Here is a 23,151-nt window from a genome sequence, read left to right as displayed (position 1 = left end):
ATATTACAACACACGACACGATTACGACTTTTAAAAATTGAAGTTCGAATTCACAGGATAAGATACGACATTAAGTGTAGTAGTAATAATGATATATAATCTATGTTGTATAAATAAGTCAGTGTCAAAAGACAAATGACACAAGCTGTCATAAAGGAGTTTTGGATAAAAAATGTTAGAGGAATGTGTAACGGTTACAGAACGTATAATAAAACAATAAATGGTAAAACAGTAAATTGTGACTATTAATTGTCTAATAATACATTAAGTACTCTCGTAAGGCAACGCGTGAGTCACTTGTTTCACATGATAACGTAATTTCTTTTTCTGACTACTCTAATGCTGGCCGCAGCTGGCCTTTACAGCTTCGGTAGGGGTGAGTGCAGATGGCACTCTAAACCCGCGGAAGGACTTATGGAGCTGCTGAAGGCCAATTCCAGCCTGATAGATGCGATTTTAGTCTAAGGGCACCGCTAGAGGTTCGAACCTCGGCTGAGGCTGTCCTAATTTCGATCCCCGTTTGAATTGGACTGAGGATCGATCGCAGGGGTATGATATAAGTGATGTTTGTATTGCTGTTTATGTATGTGTGTGACGGTTACCGTTTACCATCAGGTGGGCCGTCAGTTTGTTTACCATTCTAGTTGTAAAAGAATACTATATTTTCTCTCTTAAAAATATTTGCAACTGAACTCCGGAACCTCCCGAAAAATTCTTTCACTCTCTGAAAGGTATGTACATTATTCAAAAGTGACATTTTGCCGAGATGAGTATCTCTCGATACTCATATGAACAAATGAAGATGAAGATGTGTGGAGGTAGACGAATATACCAGCCCATAATTTACCATCAACCCGCTGCTCTTCAGGTTACCAGGTTATCATAGCGGTGCCATCGGTAACTCAATACTAACAAATAAAACATAACAATAACTTAGATTGTGTAATGAACTACCTGCCGATGTTTTCTTCTGAGACTACAGCATGGGGTTTTTCAAGAAATGTACATTAAGGTTTCTTAAGGGTCGGCAACATGCATTTGACACCTCAGGTCTCAGGCGTTCATAGCCTACGGTAATTATTTACCATAAGATGGACTGTATTCATTTTCTTAATTTTACGTGTAAATAAAGACCGATTCAAATGTAAAAAAGTATATTACAAAATTTAAGTTATTTTATTTATTTATTTAATTCAGGCTACATGGCCCATATTATAAATACCTTATAGACTAACATACATAAGAAATAATAATCAAATATGTAAAATAAAATTGTCTCTATGGTCACGGCACTGACGACGGCCATCTGCCACGGTAGCGCCGATAGACCGCCGATAGAAGTTATGAGCATACAGGCGAAACCTGGCGGATCATTCATTAGTGTCCGATAATTTTATAAACACCTATCGTACATTGTAAATGGCATCGGTTCTAGATATAAAGTATCGATACTCGTGCAATTTGCCTCTGGTTATATCACTAATAACACCGTTTGCTGCGTTGAAAATATCTTCGTCGTAAAATGCTTTTTTTGCTAAATTGAACCTTAAACGCCCTATTACTTGGAGATCAAGGGTCTTCAAAGAATTGGACTGCACAGTAATTTAAAAATTATGGAATTAAATTTTCATTTTAGTGTTCCATCGATCGGTTAAATTATCGAATCGAATTCTAATTAGAGGGAATCGTATTTTCAATTTACAAGTAACTAGCTACTCGCCCCGGCTTCGCACGGGTGTACATGTATTATATATATAAACCTTCCTCTTGAATCACTCTATCTATTAAAAACCGCTTCTTATTAAAAACGGATTTCGTTGCGTAGTTTTAAAGATTTAAGCACACATACTATATGTAATGATGTACCTATTGACAGATTGAAAATTATCAATCAAATCAAAAATAATTTATTTATTTAGAATATTGTAGCCGTTTGTGAACGTTTAGTATTTTTTACCGTATATTAACTAAGATGTATTGCATTGATAAATGATTGAATAAAATTATGAATTGTTTATTAAATAAAAAAAGGGTTTGAAATTATATCTTTTTTTTAAATTATAGAATAGAATAGAATAACATTTATTACATCACACATCACAACACATCTATAACGATATTAACAGCAACATATAAATCATTACATAGTATAAAGTCGCTGTCGCTGTCGTCCATCACTATGTATGCTTAAATCTGTACAATTACACAACAGATTTTGAAGCGGTTTCCTTTTAATAGATAGAGTTATTCTAGAGTAAGGTTTCTATACGTAATACATATACACTCGGCCGAAGCCGGGTACAATACTACTAATACTAGACGCATTAAAGTTATAAGTATGGTTAAAAAAATGTCTAAGTATTTATTTAGTATCCATAATACAACACTTACCTTGGGACTAGAGCCGTCTAGTCGCAAGGTTGTGTTATTTGTTCAGGGTGTCCTGGTTATTACAGTTTACTCAGATTAACGCATGTACTAATTAAGTCAAAATAATTCTAGAATAATTAGTAATGAAGAATAAATCTAGAAGAACATGCCATTCAAACGGTGGACGAATTTCTTAAATTGGTACAGTAGTTCAGAATATACTTTGCTCATAACGAAATCCGCGCTCTCTAAAATATTATGGCATTAATAATATAGACACCTAATAAAAAGACAGCTATATAAATAAGATTAAAACATTCTAACGGCTCGCTTCGTAAATATTTTGATGAAGCAATATGACTCGCAGACAGATCGTCAACTTAAACAAAATTATTGCCACAATTAAAGTGTGGAATCGAATCCATATATCCGCATTCCGTGTGCATCTGCTCGGGAGGAAAATAAAATGGGTAGAGATGCACCGTTCAATATATGTAGGTAGGTAGATTCGCTTGATGACTGGCTGGTTATAAAAATTCAACTCTAAATTCAAAATATATTTTTTCATGTAGGTCTATACACATAATTATGATAAGTTAGAGATGTGCTAACTCGTAATAAAGATGACTCGAGTTACCTGGACTATATATTTTTTAATTTTTCGAACAATTCTAATACTTTTGGGCGCAGCTAGCCTTGAAAGCTTCGCCGAACTGTAGGAGGCGAGTAGAAATGGCATTTTAAAGCCGCGAAAGGACTTATGGAACGCATAATCATTTTAATAACATGAATATGCGAAAAAAAAATGAAAACGACCTCAAATCAATATTGAAATATTTGTGATGAGTGAAAATTGTATGATATGAAATGATTGGAAAATTTCATGTCATCGTCGGTTCGATGAGCGAATCATGCTCTCGCTCTTTCCCTTGATTCATTCATTTACCAGTTGAATTCTTCAAACTCGAGTTAACTCGAATTATGCGCAACTCGATTTAACTCGAGATAACACATCTTTATGATAAGTCTAATCTACAATCTAAATATATGATAGTAGATGCATTTCGCTGGTAAGCATCGTCAATTAACAGATCCCCTGGAAACCATCATGATAAATTACTAGTGAATTTGTCATGATGGGCTAATTGACCTGACCTCATGCTCATCTTATCATCCTCCACTGGTGCCTTGCCAGAGTAAACCATATGCGCAGGCGTAGGCATCATTCCATTATCATACTATGAAAAAAAACTCCACGTCTCTATGGACATTAGTCACCCAGGTGGCTTGTCTCGTCCTCTTTTCAGTATAACCATGGAATGGTGATCAGTATTGTATATATTTATAATAATGTCAATAGGTACTTCAACAAAATATCTGCAATACGAAACAATCCAGAAATGAATCACGACATGTATTTTTTGAACACCTACACGAGTTGTTCTAGATATTTAAAAGAAAATATCTATTTTTGTACGTTCATCGACATTGCGATACGGCCGAAAATATTTGTTACTACTTCCCGCGCACTGGACATCGAAAAGTATAGTGATGGGTCGTTAAATATTGTGAATATATCGATATGGGTTATCGATAACGACATAATTTGTGCCTCATTTACGCGACGCTCACAGCATTAAATGTTCTAATTAGAATTTATGTCTGTAATAACTTGGTCAACGCATAATCTTTATTTATCGTAAGGGCAATTTATTAGGGCTACATATACTATATTTTATTAAATTACATAAACGTTTAACGAATGAATTCAGAGATAACAAACTTGTTAATAATATAAACGCGAAAGTTTGTGAGTATGAATGGATAGATGGATGTTTGTTACTCTTTAACGCAAAAACTACTCAATTAATTTTGATGAAATTTTATAGTAATATAGCTTATACATTAGAATAGCACATTGGCTATAAATGTCATGCGAGTGAATCCGCGGGCAGCGTTAGTAAATAAATAAAAATAGCCAATTAACCTGTTCACAGTTTTTCTCACATTGCTTTCCAATTGATTGCCGGGACGACTTACCCGTGAAGGTGACATCCTCTACGTGGAATTATTTCTCTTTGGTCTTAATATGGTAAATCTAGAGAAGAAATTGTGTTTGCATACAGGAAAACTTAAAATAAAACACATCTTTCGTATTATCTATTATAATTGCTATATAATGCAATTAGAATATTATTGACGAATTTAATTTTTCCGAGACAAGAGATCGGCTCGCCGCTGATGCGAATTCAAAATTTCTAATATCATAATAATGAAATATGAGAAAAATATATATGAAAAATACAATGACTATTCAAAATCTCGAAATTTTAAAGAATGACAGTTTCCAAAGGCTTCATTGTCGACATAATAAAATACTTATATATTATTATTACTTTATTGTATAATTACTGATAAAAGAAAATGTTCTAATATACATAACTGCCGGAATGTTAAAGTTAATGATTTCCCTGCGATAAAAACCGCACATTTCTCGAAACATTTTTACACGCGTCACGATTGTAAATTCGGCACGAAAAGATATTTAATTTTCTACCAATTTAAGTTGTAATTATCGACTAATTGTTTCACAACACTATTGCGTATTGACGAATAGCAGAGAGTGAATGAATTCGTGAACTATGAGATTTATCGATGTCTGAGAATTTTGTTTATTTTTTATTTAACTTCTGATTTTTATCAAGATGTTAATTTGTTTGAAGTAAATTGATGGTATAGGTGATATAATACCTGTAAAATAATACCTCTTATATTCAATAGCAGCGGGTTCGATTCTCTGATGATCAAATATTTGTTTTCATGATTATCAATGTTTTTATTGGTTTGTATTATACAATGCCTTCTATTCACTAGGACCAAATATAATTTATAATAAAGTTCCAATAGGTTCAAGAGAGAAGTTTGTACATATTTGAAGAAAATGTAGCGTCTCCACCCGATAAATCGGACCTACAAATTGGGTCTTAAACGATGTGAGGAAACTTTTTAATGTAAATTTATAACATAATTCCAATAGATCGAAAAACAGATCGTCTGGATGTTTCACATTTGGAATTTCTTCTCTAAAATTTTATTATTATTTACATAACCTAATTGTACAACTAAGAACCTAATATTAAAAAGCTTAAAAAAAAGAAATTTGTATGTAAATTTGTAAGAGAATGTTGGATTTCTACCCGATAAATTGACCCTACAAATTGAATTCTATATGATGTGAGTAAACGTTTTAAAGTAATCAACAAGTGTACATATCAGAATCAGGTCAAGTGTAAACAAAACTATTTTGAACACCATTCCAAGGTTTGGTTACAAAAATATTTGTATAGAAATAATGAATTTAAAAAATAGACACGTTTCGTTCTAACTCAAATCGAGCAAGGTCTTAAATCTGCAGATTACTGCAGAGTCGAATCTTAATATCGATTTTAAGTACACTTTTTCGATAGTAATTTCTTTATTCTTTAGTATCATTTGGACTGTATAAATTCATCAGAAGTTTGTAACCGTTATCGCCAATTATTCCTAAGCAGAGGTGATGTTTTAGGCACTAGACAACTAATATAAATATTTGGGTAAAAAGGAGATTGTTAGTAACTGATGACTTTATTGCTAGCAATATACCATGTCAGGTTGACCTCCACGCGGTTCCCCTGGAAACGATCCTGATAAATTTGCCACGATCTCATGCTTATTTTAGCATGCCCCTCTGGTGCCAGTGTCAACCGTTAGTGCAGACGGGTGCACCATTTCATTATCATCCATAAAGCAATATGAATAGATAGAATACAAACGGATACAAACTGTCATACTGATGAATACAAATGTTTGTACAGTGAAACAAATCGAATCCGCGATGCGAAGTAAGATGGTGTGCTAGACCGCTAGACCGCCCAGGCCATCAAATCTTATGGATATCTGATAGATTTTTTACAAATCATCATCATCATCATCATCAGCCCACTGCAGTCCACTGCTGGACATAGGCCTCTTGCAAGGCACGCCACTGGGCACGATCTTCAGCCCTTCTCTTCCATTTTTTACCCGAAACCCTACGTATGTCGTCGCTCCACCTAGCTGCGGGGCGTCCTACACTACGTTTGTCAATCCTCGGTCTCCACTCTAGAACACGTCTACTCCAGCGAGCATCGGTTCTACGACAGATATGACCAGCCCACTGATGTCGGTGACCCTAGTTCTCTAGCGAATTACTTCGTTACGGATTTGATCCCTCAGAGGAACTCCAACCATAGCCGTTTCCATAGCTCGTTGAGCGACTTTGAGTTGGTGGACCAGTCGTATCGTCAGTTTCGGCACCGTATGTCATAACGGGTAGGACGCACTGGTTATAAACCTTGGTCTTAAGGCTTTGTGGTAGCGAGGACGAGAAATCATAACACGTATAAAATAAAAGTCCAAATTTTTGGTACAAAGAAATAACTCGTTTGACGTAATCCACAGTATCCATTAGCGTTCCGAGAAGGGAAGCCATGGGTGCAAACCAGTATTTACTCTACATCAGAAATACCTGCTGACATTGCATTAGTTTAAGCCCTACCCCGTTGTATTAAGATTCATTATTGCCCGACAACTGTAGCATTGCAATAGAAAATAACTAAATTGCTCATCGTTGTACGATATCTTCGGTTTATCTTTTGTTCTATGCGTTATTGTTATAGACAATTGATTGTTTTGACGAGAGTTCTTCTAGTGATGTGACACTGTTCAAAATCGTTAAAAATAATCGATTATATTGGATTACTGACTGTGCCCGCGGTTTCACCGTCGTTAACTCTCAATATATAATTTTAAAATGTATATATAGCCTATATGTTATTTCGATGCATAAGCTATATTACTGTACAGTTTCATCAACATCCGTTCAGTACTTTTTGGGTGAAACAGTAACAAATATCCATAACAGTAACAAACATCTATACTCATAAACTTTCGCGTTTATAATATTATATATTGAAATAATAATTCGTTTTAATAACATAATAATAGAAAAGATGAAGGATGTACTTATTTTATGCAGTAGGTCAAGTAACTAAAAAATTAGGGTTAATAAATATTCGACTACGAAAAATCGGTTTTTTTCAATAAAAATTCTTAATTTTTCCATTCATTTTTCCATTCATTCGTTCATAATTTATGCAACGCTGTTGTTGGTTGAGCTCTTGCCACTTTCCACGATCTACCATCGGACTTTTATCATATTCCAAAATAGAAACCTAAATTTTGGAATACTTGACATTGACAATGACTTTTAATTCCTTAAAGTTTTAGGTGATCAATATTTATTTGGTCTTATTTTATCAAGACCACTTAGACGTAAAAATCGTCTGTATAAAATAATCGATTACTAATGATCGATTATTTAGTAATCGATTAAAATTTGTTTCCTTAATCGAATAATCGATTGTTTCCGTAATCGATTCCTTTTTCACATCTCTTAGTACTTCACGGCGATCAGTTACGGTGGTCATTTCTAGTGTGGCGGACATTGTTTAACTTTGAATATCAATTTGTCTATATTTTTTTTATACGTGTTTGTTAAAGTGAGACATTCTGGTGAGTTTTTGCTTCAGTGACAGCTGCACTGTGCAAATGTGATTTGTTCTAATTTTGAAATTATTACACTTTGAAATATAATACTATAACTATCTTAATTATGAACAAATTGAAGGTGAATTTGTCTCTAAAACAAATCCCTATCGGTTAACTTAACACAGCATAGCATATCTTGTAGTGGCTGGATAATAATTTTTTTTTCGGATTACTTTTATGCTTTTGGCCGCAGCTGGCCTTTACAACTTCACCGGACGATAGGGGGCGAGTGTAGATGGCACTGCAAACTCGCGGAAGGACTTATGGAGCGGCTGAAGGCCAACTCCCGCCAGACGTATACGAGTTTAGTCTGAAGGCACCGCTAGGGGTTCGAATCTCAGCTCAGGCCATCGTAATTTCGATCCCTGATTAAATTGGACGGGGGATCGATCGGAGGGTTCAGTATATACTGTGACAATTTTCTGTCACAGTGCTGTTTATCTCAATGATTAAATCAAATCTAGAAACCTTTCCTCTCATACACGTCTTAGATGCATGTGCCATTATAAATAAATAAATACATAGATACATTTTTTGTAAGTACATATGTACGTATTCAGTATACAATAAACAGTATTCTATCAGCTCTCTGGTACCTGGTATCACTATCTTTACCGTACAGTTCGGCCAGTTTCTTCAGTTGAGAAGAATCAAGAATTTTAACTGCTATTTTGTATTTTGTCTTTGTTATTGTTATAAATTTTTATTCAATTTCAGTCTTTAAATTGTGGATAGCGTTTAAGTGTATTGTCTAATATATTTAAAATATCAAAATACCTTGTACCAAATGACATCACAATTTACACCATACAAGGTCGTCGCTCGAAAGAATAATAGTTCATGTTTTAGGTAACACTTAAGTTCTTAATAATAATTTTGAATTCATTAAACTGTAGATACAAAATATTTATAACTTTCGTATTGTAAAATTTAATGCCGATTCCCACAAAATACCTATTAACTTTATCTAAATTTAATATAATTATTTTTACATTTGGACATTTCAATATACTGTTAGTTACTTTAATATTCTCCCCTCCAATGGATCCCCGGTCCAATTCAATCAGGGATTGAAATTACGAAAGCCTGAGCTGAGGTTCGAACCCCTAGCGGTGCTCTCAGACTAAACTCGTATCCTTCAGAGTTGGCCTTCAGCCGCGCTCCATAAGTTCTTCCACGGATGTGGAGTGCTGTCTGAACTTGCCCCCTATCATCCGGCGAAGCTGTAAACGCTAGCTGTGGCAAACATGTGTGAGCCATGTTGCCAATTAATAACGTACAACTGTAATTTTGTATGATTTTTGTTGTAACTGGCTAATCAGATATGTATTTTATATTCTAAATTTGTATTTGAATTTATAGTTCTTTTATATTACATTCTTGTTTTTGATACTTCAATTCATTCTTTTCTGTTGTCAATATGTTAATTGTCTATTATTAATATATTTTCTCCGTTTTTACCTAGTCTTTTTTCTTATTACTACAACAATTTTATAAATTCAAGTTATTAGTTGATTATTAATATAATTTGCTTTATTCCTTTCTCTTTCTTTCTTCTTTCTTCTATGGTCTGTAGAAATGTTTATTTCTCTCTTCTCGCCAGTTGATCACGTAATCAAATATACTTAATATAAACACTTTTGAATAGTCATATTTTCTTATACTACTACTCATTCGGAACGCAGACTCATTACAAGAGGAATGAGCAAGTAACTTGCGTGTTGCATTAAATAAATGTTGTTCAGCACTACAAATTTTGAGATTTTTGGAAATACAAACTGCCAAATAGCAAATATGAGTTAAATAATTAAATAGTTACTTGAGTAACAAAATAAATCTGAAGGTGTTTCGTTTTACTAATGGATAAATTATCCCCTTAAAATACAAAGTTGTTATCTATACATTTAAGGAAAATTAGAGTGTCTGTTGTAATATTGAAATAACTGTTTTTTACTACATGCATATGAATATAAATACGGTACATACACCAAAATAACATTTTTTACATTTTCTGTCTGTCTGTCTGTTTGTTCCGGCTAATCTCTGAAATGGCTGGACCAATTTTGACGGGCCTTTTATTGGCAGCTAGCTGCCAATAATATATATAGCCTTATTACATATAAGGGGGAACTTAAGCTACTTTTATTTTAAAAAATTCTTCTATTTTAGAAAAACAAAGTTAAATTCCACGCGGACGAAGTCGCGAGTACAGCTAGTGAAAAATATAAACAAAGCTTAATACAAATTACCTACAATTTATAATAACGTGTTATTTATTTCATTCATTTGTTTACTAGTATTAATCACATTGTAAAAGTTATGGTTAAAAGTATTGGGATTTACCTCAACCGTGTTTGTATAAATAACGTTAACTGGCTCATTAAGCTAATGATACCTTTAGTTTTATTTAAACCATAATTTATCAGTATTGTAAAGAAATTAGTTGCCATTAACTTTTTGTTTAAAACGGTTTTAATTTAATAAGAGAGAGAGAGAGATCATCATCTGCTTCTTCCTTATCCCATTTAGCGGTCGGCGTAATATGTTTTTCTCTTCCATTCATCCCAGTTCGCAGTCATCTCAGTATTTACTCTCTTTCTTATTTCTCTTTCACACAGTCCATCCATCTCTTTTTCGACCTTCCTACCGACATTTTACCTAAATGTCGTTTGGCTAAAGTTAGTAATTCGTTTTATGGCAATTGCGTAAGGTTTTACAATAAAATACCAGAGTCTGTTATAAATCTGCCAGAAAAAAGATTTAAATGTCAAATAAAACTGTTCCTTTGCAAAAAAGCTTACTATAAAATTGAAGAATTCGTTAACGATAATAATGTTTTTATAGAAAAACTTAAATCTATAGCACTGACAATTTTATCTGATTACATTAATAATGAGTGCGTAGCGACTGATTATCGCATGCCTCTTACTTGTTATACTGTAATTATTTATATAAAAAAACATCTATTAAAAAGAGCAACACACAAGTTTCTTGCTCATTCTTCTTGTGATGAATCTGCATTCCGAATGAGTGGTAGAATCAAAATATGACTATTCAAAAGTGCTTGTAATGAGTTTATTTGAATAAAGATTATTTCTATTTCTATTTCTCTTGCTATAAAAATCTATATTCATATGTAACACCTTCCTTAAAATATTATCCCATATTATAAATATTGTAAAATGTTGCTAGCTACTTAATTGTGGCCATATCAAGTGATACATTCATCACGAGATGAGTTGGGAATGTCTCTGAATGTCTCATCTAAGATAATAATTGTGAGGGTACATTTTATTATTATATTATTTTTTTTTTAATTTTGTACCACCTTTTTTAATTACGTAAATTTCTTCCTATCTATTTGTGCCGTTAATATGCTCCGATTGATCCCCGTCCAATTCAAACGGGGAAATTACGAGTGAGAAACGGCTCAGGAGAAATTACCTGAGCCGAGGTTCGAACCCTTAGCGATGCCCTTCGACTAAAGACTTCTCTCAGGCAGGAATTGGCCTTCATCCGCTCCATAACTCCTTCCGCGGGATTGGAGTGCCATCTGCACTCGACTCCTATCGTCCGATGAAGCTTAAAGGCCAGCTGCGGCGAACAGCATTACAGTAGTCCGAAAAAACATGTTTTCAAGTAACTTTTATGCATTTTTTATTAACAGTATTTCTGTTTTGTTACAGATATAATGAAAATGAACGTGAAGTGATAATTTCGAACGAGAAACAAGTGATATCTCGATTGATTGTTTAACGATACTGACTATAAATTTGTGTATATGTGTGAGAAAACGAGTTTGAGTGTAGTTGGGAAGATGACAAACCTGAATCCTGAGACCAGGATCATGATGTTGAGGTCCACGGACGGGAGAGCCAACTGTCGAAGACAGGTATGTATAAATTAATATATTTTTTAGTTCTTCACCGTATTCTTACTACATATGGTATATAAGAGCATGGACCCTATGTCTGTGGAGAAACATAAAATGTTCTCTACCTCTACTTTACCAGCGACATGTGTGACGCCTCAAGACTAGAAAAGCCGATCCCACGTAACGGGAAGAGGTTTGCCATGTTTGTTCAATTTGCAGTATCCTGTGAGGACCCTAGTCACCATGCATATGTTGTTTTTACTCAATAGCAATAGTCTATTGGAGTATTTGTTCAAGTAGCCCGATAAATAAGTCTAAATAACAAAATTTGAAAAAAGGGCGAGCACAATAGATCTATGTAGGTCGTAGTGCTACAGGTGCACCTAACAATAGCCCAAAAAACCCAATAATAAAAATAGGGACGAGGCGTGGATGAAGGAGAAATTCTTTTGAAATTTACGGACTTATATACGAACTATAAGTATGAGCTTGGTCCCGTGGAAAGTAGAAAAATGTTGGGTATGTGATTCCACGTGTCGGATATATTGCCACCAAGTTATGTATCTGCATCTTCCTTTAGTCTGTGAATATGGAGTTTTTGCTATTAGCCATGGAGACATTGACCCATGTAGCCTAAAAGCTAAATTGTTTTTGATGAGTGTTTTAGCGCGGTTCATCGAGGTCACTAGTGACCCAAGAACTGGTAGCTATTTTGCGCACACGCAATCAAAAGCCTAACTATGTCCTTCTTTATGCGGACACCTAGTCGTGACGCTACGTTTGTTTTATGTAAAAAAAAATGATGCCTGTTTGTTATGCTACTATTGAGAAATTAGGTATCTCGTCTCCGTAATTCAAATGAATTATAATGGAATGGTGCACCCGCCTGCGCTAACGGATTACGCTGGCGGGGCACCAGTGGAGGACGTGCAGTTTGTCTTATCATCCTCCACTGGTGCCCTGTCAGCGTAAACCGTTAGAGCAGGCGGGTGCACCAGTCACGAGACACCTAATTTCTCAGTGAGTCAAAACAAACCTCTTTTCCCCGCCTCCGTAATTCGATAATACACGTTTTCTACCAATAGTGGACAATGAACTGTAGTATTTATAAACTAAATAGTCCAAAATGAAGAGGTGTCGTCCCACAAATAGTACATTTTATTTCCGTTATTTGGCAAACTTGCGCAGGCGCATTATCGGACGATGTTTTGTGTATATAATGCAATAATTACAACGGTCAACGATCCCGGAAACACTGAGATTGTATCTCAAAGCCCTTAATTTATCGGTCGTAACAGTTATATGGTACATTTAGAACTATTTAAGGTGATAGCTTTTTTATTGTTTCTCGGTTGGCAAGCGGAGCTATAATTAAAACGTTGTTGCTACAAAACAATATCTTTGAACAATATTTATTAAATACTAGTCGTGCCTGCGGTTTCACCTGCATGGAATTTATATCCTATATGTTATTCTATTGCATAAGCTATATTACAGTAAAGTTTCTTCAAAATCCGTTCAGTAGTTCTTGCGTGAAAGAGTAACTAACATACATCCATACTCATAAACTTTCGTGTTTATAATATTAGTAAGATTGTTGACGGCCTCGGTGGTCTAGCTGGTCTAGTTTAGCACACCGCCTTACATCCTATAGTCGCGGGTTCGATTCCTCGCACGGCACAAACATTTTAATTCATGAGTCTGATTGTTTTTATCGGTCTGGGTGTTTTTTACGTATTTACGAAAAAAAATTATATTTATGTATTTATAACAGTTATCCAATACAGTAAGATTAGGATGATAAGATGAGCATGAGGTCATGTCAGTTAGCCCATCGTGGTAAATACACCATGAATTTGTCACGATGGTTTCCTGGGGGACGTGGAGTTCAATCTGACATGGTACATTACTAGTATTAGGGTTATTAGTCCACATTACTAACAATCCCCCCCCCCCACCCCCCCCCCCACCTAACCCAATTATAGATAGGCACGATGTATATGTATGTTTGTTTATATCTTTATTTGCTGCATTACCGAGGTTGTCCAATTAAAGTGATCAAAGTTAAAATTGCCGTGAGAATATTATTTTACGATTGTGAATGCAATCTCGTTTTACAACACATCACTTTATTGCTACCCGTTTTTACATATACTTGCATTTCTACCATAAACGTAGACATCTATACTAATATAATTAAATAGATTCGTTTGTTTGTTTAAACTCGAAGTTGATTTTTGAATTTATAGAATAGAATAACATTTTTTACATCACAACACAATAAAAACAATGCTGGTAGCTGCATATAAATTATTATATAAAATAAACGTAAATAAAAAATCATTATATACAGAAAAATAAATAAATAAAAGAACAACATAGTAACAAACAAATAAATAATAATAATAATAAAAAACCAATACTAAATAATAATACTAAAGTAAAATGTATTTCCTATCCACCACTGCGGAGCATCGCCACCGCGTCACTGTGTACTGATGTGTGTGTGAGGGGCCCATCTCAGCATTATGCCATGACAAAAGCCACGACGCTGATTTTCAACCCCGTTTCAACCCCAGTGGAACCCCGAATTTAGCGGTAGGATTAAAAAATGATTCGATTTTTCATATAATGTTATTGACTCATCTTGTACGGGCTGGTCTGTTTGGGTTCCGAACACTGATTAGACTATTTGCTTTTGCAATAGCATATGCTGGTGGTCACTCTATTCTCCCAAATTCGAATTTAAAAATGAATCTGTATTATTGTAAACATGTATAACGTTTATTTGAAAAGAATACGAGCTGAGTTTCTTGTCAGTTCTTCTCATCTCGAAATCATTCCGAACTGACGGTAGATTTGACATATAAGAGTCTGTAATAGACCTACATGAATAAAGATATTTTGAATTTGAATTTGAATCTCATGGCAGAATAGAATAGAATTTTAATATACTCTCTTAAATACCTAATACACATATATATAACAATAATGAATTAAAAAAAAAATCAGTTCACTCATCATTATTAATAATTATAAACGCAAAAGTTTGGATGGATGTTTGTTACTCTTTCATGTAAAAACTACTCAACCGATTTTGATGAAACTTTTCAGTAGTATATATTATTTTTTGGGTTATTTAGGCTATTGTTAGGTGCTTGGACACTGCGAGCTATATAGATCTATTGTTAAGTTCGCTATGTCAGGGATAAAAATTTAAGATATTCTTAGGAGCGATGGTTTTTATCTCCTCAGGTGACAGTGTAGACATTCCAAAGGATATTTCGTTTATCCAGTACAGTAATATAGCTTATACATCAGATAAAGATATAGGACATAATTTTAAAAGATATTATGTAAATTAGGTGAAATATAATTATAAATGTCAAAAGTAAGTATGATGCAGAAGGAGTTGCGCGAGTCAGCTAGTAAATAAACATACATATATATACACTGGCAGGTGAAACCGCGAGACATAGTATAGTATAGAGAACTGCAATTATTGTGTTTATGAGTACAAGTTTTACTTACATTTCTACAATATTTATAGTACAAATGTGAGTAAAGTAGATCTTAATAAGTTAAGATTATTACAAGATTTGTTTTTATTACTCTAGGTAAGATCTAGCTCATTAAAAGTTAACTTTTTTATATAATAACTAGCTTTTGCCCACGGTTTCGCTCGCGTCAATTTATCCCCTTAGGGGTGGAATTTATCAAAATCCATACTTAGGGGATGCCTACATCATAGTAGCTTTATGCACACAAAGTCTCAGCCCGATCGGTTTAAAATTGACAATCTTCATACAAACTTTCATCCCCTATTTTATCCCCTTGGGGGTAGAATTAATCAAAATCCTTTCTTAGCGGATGCCTACGTCATAACAGCCCGATCCGTCCAGTGGTTAGGGCTGTGCGTTGATAGATCACTATGTCAGTCACCTTTGAGTTATATATATTTAGATAATAACATCCTATGCTCATTAAAAGTAGTTTTTTTAATAATGATAATAATATGTCAGGAGAATTTTCATAGCGCCATCTAGGCAAACTATATAGCACTTGTGTTATGGGTTCTAGACAACTGATATAAAGTATAGAGATACATTATTTTGTAAATACATAATGTACAAAGGAAACATCCAGATCTATAAAAATAAACATATACTGTGAATACAAGTGTAAGTACCGTACAAAGAATTGAACCCGCGACTATCGGAAGGAAGGCAGTGTGCTAAACCGCTAGAGATTTATATTCATGAGTATGATTGTTTGTATCGGTCTAGGTGTTTTATATATATATTTACGAAAAAAAATCTATGTATTTGTATCAGTTATCTACCCATAACACAAGCTTTAGCTAGCTTAACTGAGGTCTAGATGGCGCTGTGTGAATTGTCCTGAAATTATTATTATTATTTATACTCCCTACTGTACTCAATTTGCCAGAAAAAAAAATACAAATGTGTCATAAAATATTTTCTTTGTAAAAAAGCTTATTATAAAATTGAATAATTTATAAGTGATAATAATGTTTTTGTAAAAAGTATCTAACTTAAAATTCTTAGCGCTGACAATGCTATCTGATTGAACAGAGATTAAGTGCGTAGCGGTTTCTATGTTGATTGTCGCATGCCTAACCCTTGTTAATGTAAATATAATTAAAGCAATGTTTATTTAAAAGAGCAATACACAAGTTTCTTGCTCATTCTTCGTGTAATGAATCTGCATTCCGAATGAGCGGTAGAATATAAAAACTTGACTATTCAAAAGTGCTTAAAATAAGTTTGATTGAATAAAGATTATTTCTATTTCTATACGATATTTCTAACAAATCTTACGTAATAAATTGCAGTAATAATTCCCAAATAAATCTTTCCATACAAATGATACATTAGTACAAGTTATTAGGGTTGACAATCCTTTGTCATTTATTTGTCGTTCTAGCAAGGGACAGAAATGTGAGGCACTGTGCCATTGACCCCGCCGAAATGGTTCGGTACAATGTAGCACTTTCAGTAGAGTCATCAGTGTTGCTTAATAAAATTTTATCGATATCGATGTTTTTTTTTATTTAATTTATATAGACTAACTACCTGTGCCCGCGGTTTCACCTGCGTTAAATTTCAATATAAAATGTAGCCTATGTGATATAAGCTTTATTACTAAGTTTCATCAAAATCCGTTCAGTAGTTTTTGCGTAAAAGAGTAACAAATGTCCATACTTTCAAGCTTTCGTGTTTATATATATCATTAAGATGTTACCTGAAGTATACAGCTGACACAGGTAGTACATACATTTCTTATAGGTAATAATGGAATGGTGTACCCGTTTTCGCTAATGACCGCTGGTGACCCGCCAGCGTACGCTGGCGGGTCACCAGTGGAGGATGATAAGATGAGCATGAAGTCAGGTCAGTTATTCCAGTTAGCAAATTCCCCATGAATTTATCACGATGATTTCCAGTGGAGGTCAACATGACATGGTACATTTATACCAATAGGGTTCACATTATTAATAGTCCCTTTCACCCCTGTAGGACAGGAATTAATCCATTAAACATTGGTAGACTAGCACTATCACATGTCACGTCATGTCACGTCAGTTAGATTATGTCTGGTCACATCTTGGAATAAATGTCTTGAATATATTTTGTTTATCAATTTATTTTAATTTAAATTATGAATACTAAAAGGCGTAGTTCCAATACAAACTATAAGTTTTCTAGATCTATAATTATCTATTTTAGATAAGACAATGCTGCACTTATAAAACCGCTAAAAAGTTAAGTAAAATATGCACTGTTTTGACATATATCAGTTGTTATCATTATATGCCTTGCCTTTATCCCATTATTTGTGGTAGTCGCAATATGTCATTCTCTTCCACTGATCCCTATCGTACGTCATACCTGAGCTTACTCTCCTTTTGTACATATCATCTTTCACACGATCCATCCATCTCTTTTTCGGTCGTCCTCTCCCTTTCTATATATATATATATATAGACCCGCGCTACTTCTTCTGCATCAATCTTCTTTATCATTATATTTCGTCCAATTTACATAATATTTTTTAAATTATAATTGAAAAATTATTATCTAAATTGGTCGAAATATAATATAATTGCGTGTGAGTGAAGTGAGCGTGAAAGAGCAACAAACATCCATCTATAATCACAAACTTTCGCGTTTATAATCCTTACTAATATTATAAATGCGAAAGTAACTCTGTCTGTCTGTCTGTCTCGCTTTCACGCCTAAACCACTGAACCCATTTAAATGAAATTTGGTACACAGATAGTCTAGACCCTGACAAAGGACATAGGCTACTTTTTAATGTGAAAAAAGGGTTGCAAGGGGTTGAAAGCGAATGTGAAAGGTTCTATGGAAGTATCGTCATTTTACGCGGACGAAGTCGTAGGCGCAGCTAGTATTCTAAATATCTTACTGATATATATGTATACACAGCATATTTCTTTTAGCTTATTTGTCGAGTATTTCTACCAGATCTCGCTATATGGTGATATAAATTTATGTATATATTTTTAAAAGTATTTATTACTTTGTATGTGCATTCATACGAGATTAAAAATAACTTTGAAATGTCACTAGAATTGAATAAAGCAAATATAAACTTTATAGAGTAATATTAATAGAAGTTTATTATAATGTTGTATTAAGTTTACGACATGCAACAAAGTATTTAATTTATATTTTATCTGCAATTAGTTACGTCTCGAATGGTCAATGAAAGTCTTCATCTGATTGTGACTAAATATATGCAGATATTTATGCAAAGTAGAAATCTAGAATGTAATTACCCGTGTCTACTCCCTTATTACAAGGTAATTGGCATATGCTAGCTTTGAAGTACTGTGTTTATTTAATAAATTAAGTATAACGGAGTGATATTTAAGTGACATCTCAAGATGTTAATATAGATACGGCTCTAATTACAGTTACTTTTAATTTATATTTACAACTAACTGAGTCGGCGACTTTGTACCGGTATCACTTTTTTGTTTGTAAGTTGATTGGCATATATATAAAAGAAATATAAAATTTTAAGTGAAGTTTACTATAATATAAATTAGTGTCAACAGCATCCACATCGGTTGAGATCAGTTACATTTTGACTGTATCAATAAATTTAAGATTTCTACAATCATGAAAACTAATTATATGCCGATGGGCCGGGTCAATATACTCAAATATGGTTGAATGCTATGATGGCTGACTCAACCGCCATACTCGTGACCGGGTGCTGCTTATGAGGACTGGTCTTTTGACTAAACTGAAATATGAGATATATTATATAAAAACATATTATTGTCAAAATAATTGTAAATTTCGGAGTATTACATTATATTAAATATCAGGAGAACAATTTATCGAGCAAAAATTACATCGATATTTCTACCATCCCTAATAATTAATTCTCAAGTAGGGACACTATGACATTGTGTTCGAATCATTGACATATTTTAAATATCGGGAGATTTTTTTATCGAGTAATATTAAAATTATATCGACATTTCTACCATCCCTAACAATTCATTCTCAAGTACACATGGTGTTCGAAACATTGATCGATTTTGTATCATGCCATATATTAGAAATGTACTCTACAATTTCGATAAAAGGAATATCGACACTGTTTATATGTGGATAAAATAAAGTTTTCCTTGATGAAAATTTTATTTGTGAAAGTTTAGTTTTATGATCTGGAATGGGACGTGAAAGAGTCTAGAAAATTTAAGAAAGATTATGGATTAAACTAGCCTTTGGCCACGACTTCGTTCGGGTGATCATTGTCGACTGGCGAGAAAAGTAGCTTTTGTTCTAAGGTTGAGACCTCCTCCATCTCAAATAATAATAATAATAACTCTGGGCAATTCACACAATGCCATCTAGTCCCAAGGCAAGCAGAGCTTATGTTATGGGTACCTACTAGACAATTGATATAAAGAGTTGGTTTTATGGGTGCAAGACAACTGATATATGTATTTTACATTATTACAAATATTTAATATTTTTTTGTAAATACATACACACTATACATAGGAAACACCCAGTAAACAATCATACTCACGAATACAAATATTTGTGCCATGCGAGGAATCGAACCCGCGACTATCGGAAGTAAGGTGTGCTAAACCGCTAGACCACCGAGGTCATCAAAAGGCCGCATGTCGTTATTATATAACAAAGTATGTTTCATTACAGACGTCATATATAATCTAGTCGACTTACGTTGATTGAGAAAATTACATATATATACATACACCGGTGAAACTGCATACATATTCAGTTGTACCTAGTTATTTATGTCTCCTATAAGTGAAAGGTTTCATTTATTTTATATGCCACTTAACATAATAACTAACTAACTTCCTTCTTGTAAAATTATAATATAATATTTATGTACTAGCTTTCCCGGCAAACGGTGTTATGTTATATAAATTAATAATGAAAATTCAGGGCTATGAGTATTTTCAAAAACCGATTCATAAACCAAATACAATATTATAATACTACATATTATATATATATAAATTCAAAACAGTTTTGAATAGTCACATTGGTTTTTTAATTTACTTCGAATGCTGTTCAGCCTACAATAATGAGCAAGAAAGTTAGCTGTGCTTGTTTTAAATATTGTAAAAAAATGGTATAAAAAAATTATAACAGCCTATTTTCAGACTTATCGAGGAATCATATAAAATTAAATCAAAATCACTTCAGTAGTTTACGGTTCCATCTCGGGCTAACAACGTGACCGAAATTTTTATATTCTAGAAAATATATACTTATACATTCATCCTCGTCCAATTCAAAGGGGGATCGATGTTACGAAAGCCTGAGCCGAGATTCGAACCCCTAGTGGTGCTCTCAGACTAAAGTCGTATCCGTCAGGCGGGAGTTGGCCTTCAGCCGCTCCATAAGTCCTTCCTTTGGTTTGGAGTGCCATCTGTACTCGCCCCCTATCGTCCGGTGAAGCTGTAATGGCCAGCAGCGGCCAACAGCATTAAAGTAGTCCGTAAAAAAAAATTCATTTCATATATGTGGCGGTTAAAACACTGCCGAAATATCGGGAAGTCAATAAAAATTAATAAAACTTGGTAATAATCCGTGATTTTTCTAATAGTACGTATAAATTATGACCACTATAAATTTAAAATAGTATCCAAAGTATATTTACAACGGTAACGTCGTTACTAAGATTCTAGTACGACGTTTCCAAGCTCGTTAAGCGTTCGATATTTAATTTTCATGTATTTTTTATTGGGGCTTTTGGTCTATTGTCAGGTCCTGTAACACTGAAACCTTCAGGAATATAAATAAAATTCTGCAGCTATTGTGTTCGCCCAGACCCGTGAGGGACAAGAAATGAAGTATAGGTTCTTAGAAGCGATGGTTTTTATCTCCTCAGGATAGAGTGTATACTTTATAAAGAGGATATTTCGTTTATACATGTGTCCGCTACAACCAGATAAGATGTGTAGTTTTTTTTTGGGGACTACTCTGATGCTGTTGGCTGCAGCTGTCCTGTACAGCTACACCGGACGAAAACCCGCGGGAGGACTTATGGAGTGGCTCAAGGCTAACTCCCGCCTGACGGATACGACTTTAGTCTGAGGGCACAGCTAGGGGTTCGAACCTTTGCTCTGGCCGTTTTAATTTCGATCCCCGTTTGAATTCGACGGGGGATCGATCGGAGGGGATTTTGTCACATTGCATTTTGTCTTTTGCTTGGCAAAATCTGCAGATTGTTGTTAAGCTAAGGCCTAATTTTGCCATTCAATTTACAGTGTCCAATGAAGGCTCTATATATGATATTCTCATATAATCCGACTGTTATATTATTCTATCTCTTTCCTGCAGATTCTGGCGGCTCTCGCTGTCTCGCTCGGCCCGTTCGCTGCTGGTCTCAGTAAGGGTTACATGTCGCCAGCATTGCCGTCGATGCAAGAATCAAGGTTACAAGATGGTTTCCCTGTTACTGATCAGCAAGCCAGTTGGATAGCCAGTTTAAGTTTATTGGGTGAGTATATATATTTTTTCCTCTAGGAGCTTAGCACAATAGTGAGCGAGTTAGCTCCGTGTTGACTTCTTAATCAATTACTAATTACATCTGAAATTTAAATTACCATAAAGATAATCTTACCTACTTTTATCTACAGTGGATGATAATGAAATGATAGATCCGCTTGCGCTATCGGTATACGCTGGCAGGGCACCAGTGGAGAATGATAGGATGAGTATGAGGTCAGGTCAGTTAGCCCACCGTGATAAATTCACCAGGAATCTATCAGGATGGTGTCCAGGGGAAACCGCGTGGAGGTCTACCTGACATGGTACATTACTAGCAATGGGTTCTTCAATCCACATTACTTACAAATACATTTTCCCTGTATGTATAATTAGTAAATCATGGGATCTTACCACGTTTTTTTTGTTGAGTTCCCAATATTTCGACAGTGTTTCTACCGCCATGATCACGGATAAACTGAAGAGCAGCGGGTAGATGGTAAATAAAGTATTTTATGGGCAGACATATTCGTCTACCTTCACACGTCTTCGTTTGTTGCTACTATCGAAACTTGGTCGATATTGATCTCGGCAAACTATACTCACAGTATCTTCACGTTACTACATCTTCACATCAAGTTACATGAAGTTCAACCGTTTAGTCCTGAAAGGATAGCAATAAGACGTACATACAGACATTCTTTCAGATTTACAATATTCCAAGACAATTCCCATGTTACTGATCAGCAAGCCAGTTCTATAGCTAGTCTAAGGTTATTAGGTGACTCACTTTTACTTTTGTATTTATTACATTAACGGAAGATTTCATTTCCCAGAGGGCTTAGTAGCTTCTGACACTGTACCATACCACGGTTGCTCTCCACTGGTGACATTTCTTACAAAAAATACTATAATAATAAAAACCCTGGACAATTCAGGTAGGGCCACCTAATCCTAAGCTAATCAGGGCTTGTGTTAGACTAGAAACTAGACAACTGATGGAAGTGGTGTGCTAAACCGCTAGTCCATCAAGGTCGTCAACTATAGAAATACATTCTTGCGCATTTCCCAAGAAATATAAATTTATTTATGTAACATTTTACTTTGTACCCCCACGTGTTAATATTTACAAATTACTCATTACTGACTTTTTAAACATATACATAATATACATAGAAACATTCAGACCGGTACAAACAATCATATTCATGAATACAAATCTTTGTTCCCTTCCCCGCCATCGAA

General features: G+C 34.3%; 1 protein-coding gene across 2 annotated transcripts in view; it reads left to right on the top strand.

Annotated features, from left to right (window-relative positions):
* The window catches only part of LOC131854165 (facilitated trehalose transporter Tret1-like), a 98,461-nt gene that overhangs the window by 51,308 nt on the left and 24,002 nt on the right, over positions 1–23,151 (top strand). For both annotated transcript variants that reach the window (XM_059205296.1, XM_059205295.1), the window contains 2 exons: positions 11,685–11,890; positions 21,760–21,919. In XM_059205296.1, coding sequence (XP_059061279.1) covers positions 11,780–11,890; positions 21,760–21,919 — 271 coding nt within the window. In that variant the 5' untranslated portion in view covers positions 11,685–11,779. The remainder of the gene's footprint in view (positions 1–11,684; positions 11,891–21,759; positions 21,920–23,151) is intronic.

Source organism: Achroia grisella, unplaced genomic scaffold, assembly GCF_030625045.1.
Source record: "Achroia grisella isolate CSIRO2021 unplaced genomic scaffold, CSIRO_AGI_Agris_v1 utg971, whole genome shotgun sequence".
Classification (NCBI taxonomy): domain Eukaryota; kingdom Metazoa; phylum Arthropoda; class Insecta; order Lepidoptera; family Pyralidae; genus Achroia; species Achroia grisella.
This window is presented reverse-complemented; position numbering and strand designations above follow the sequence as displayed.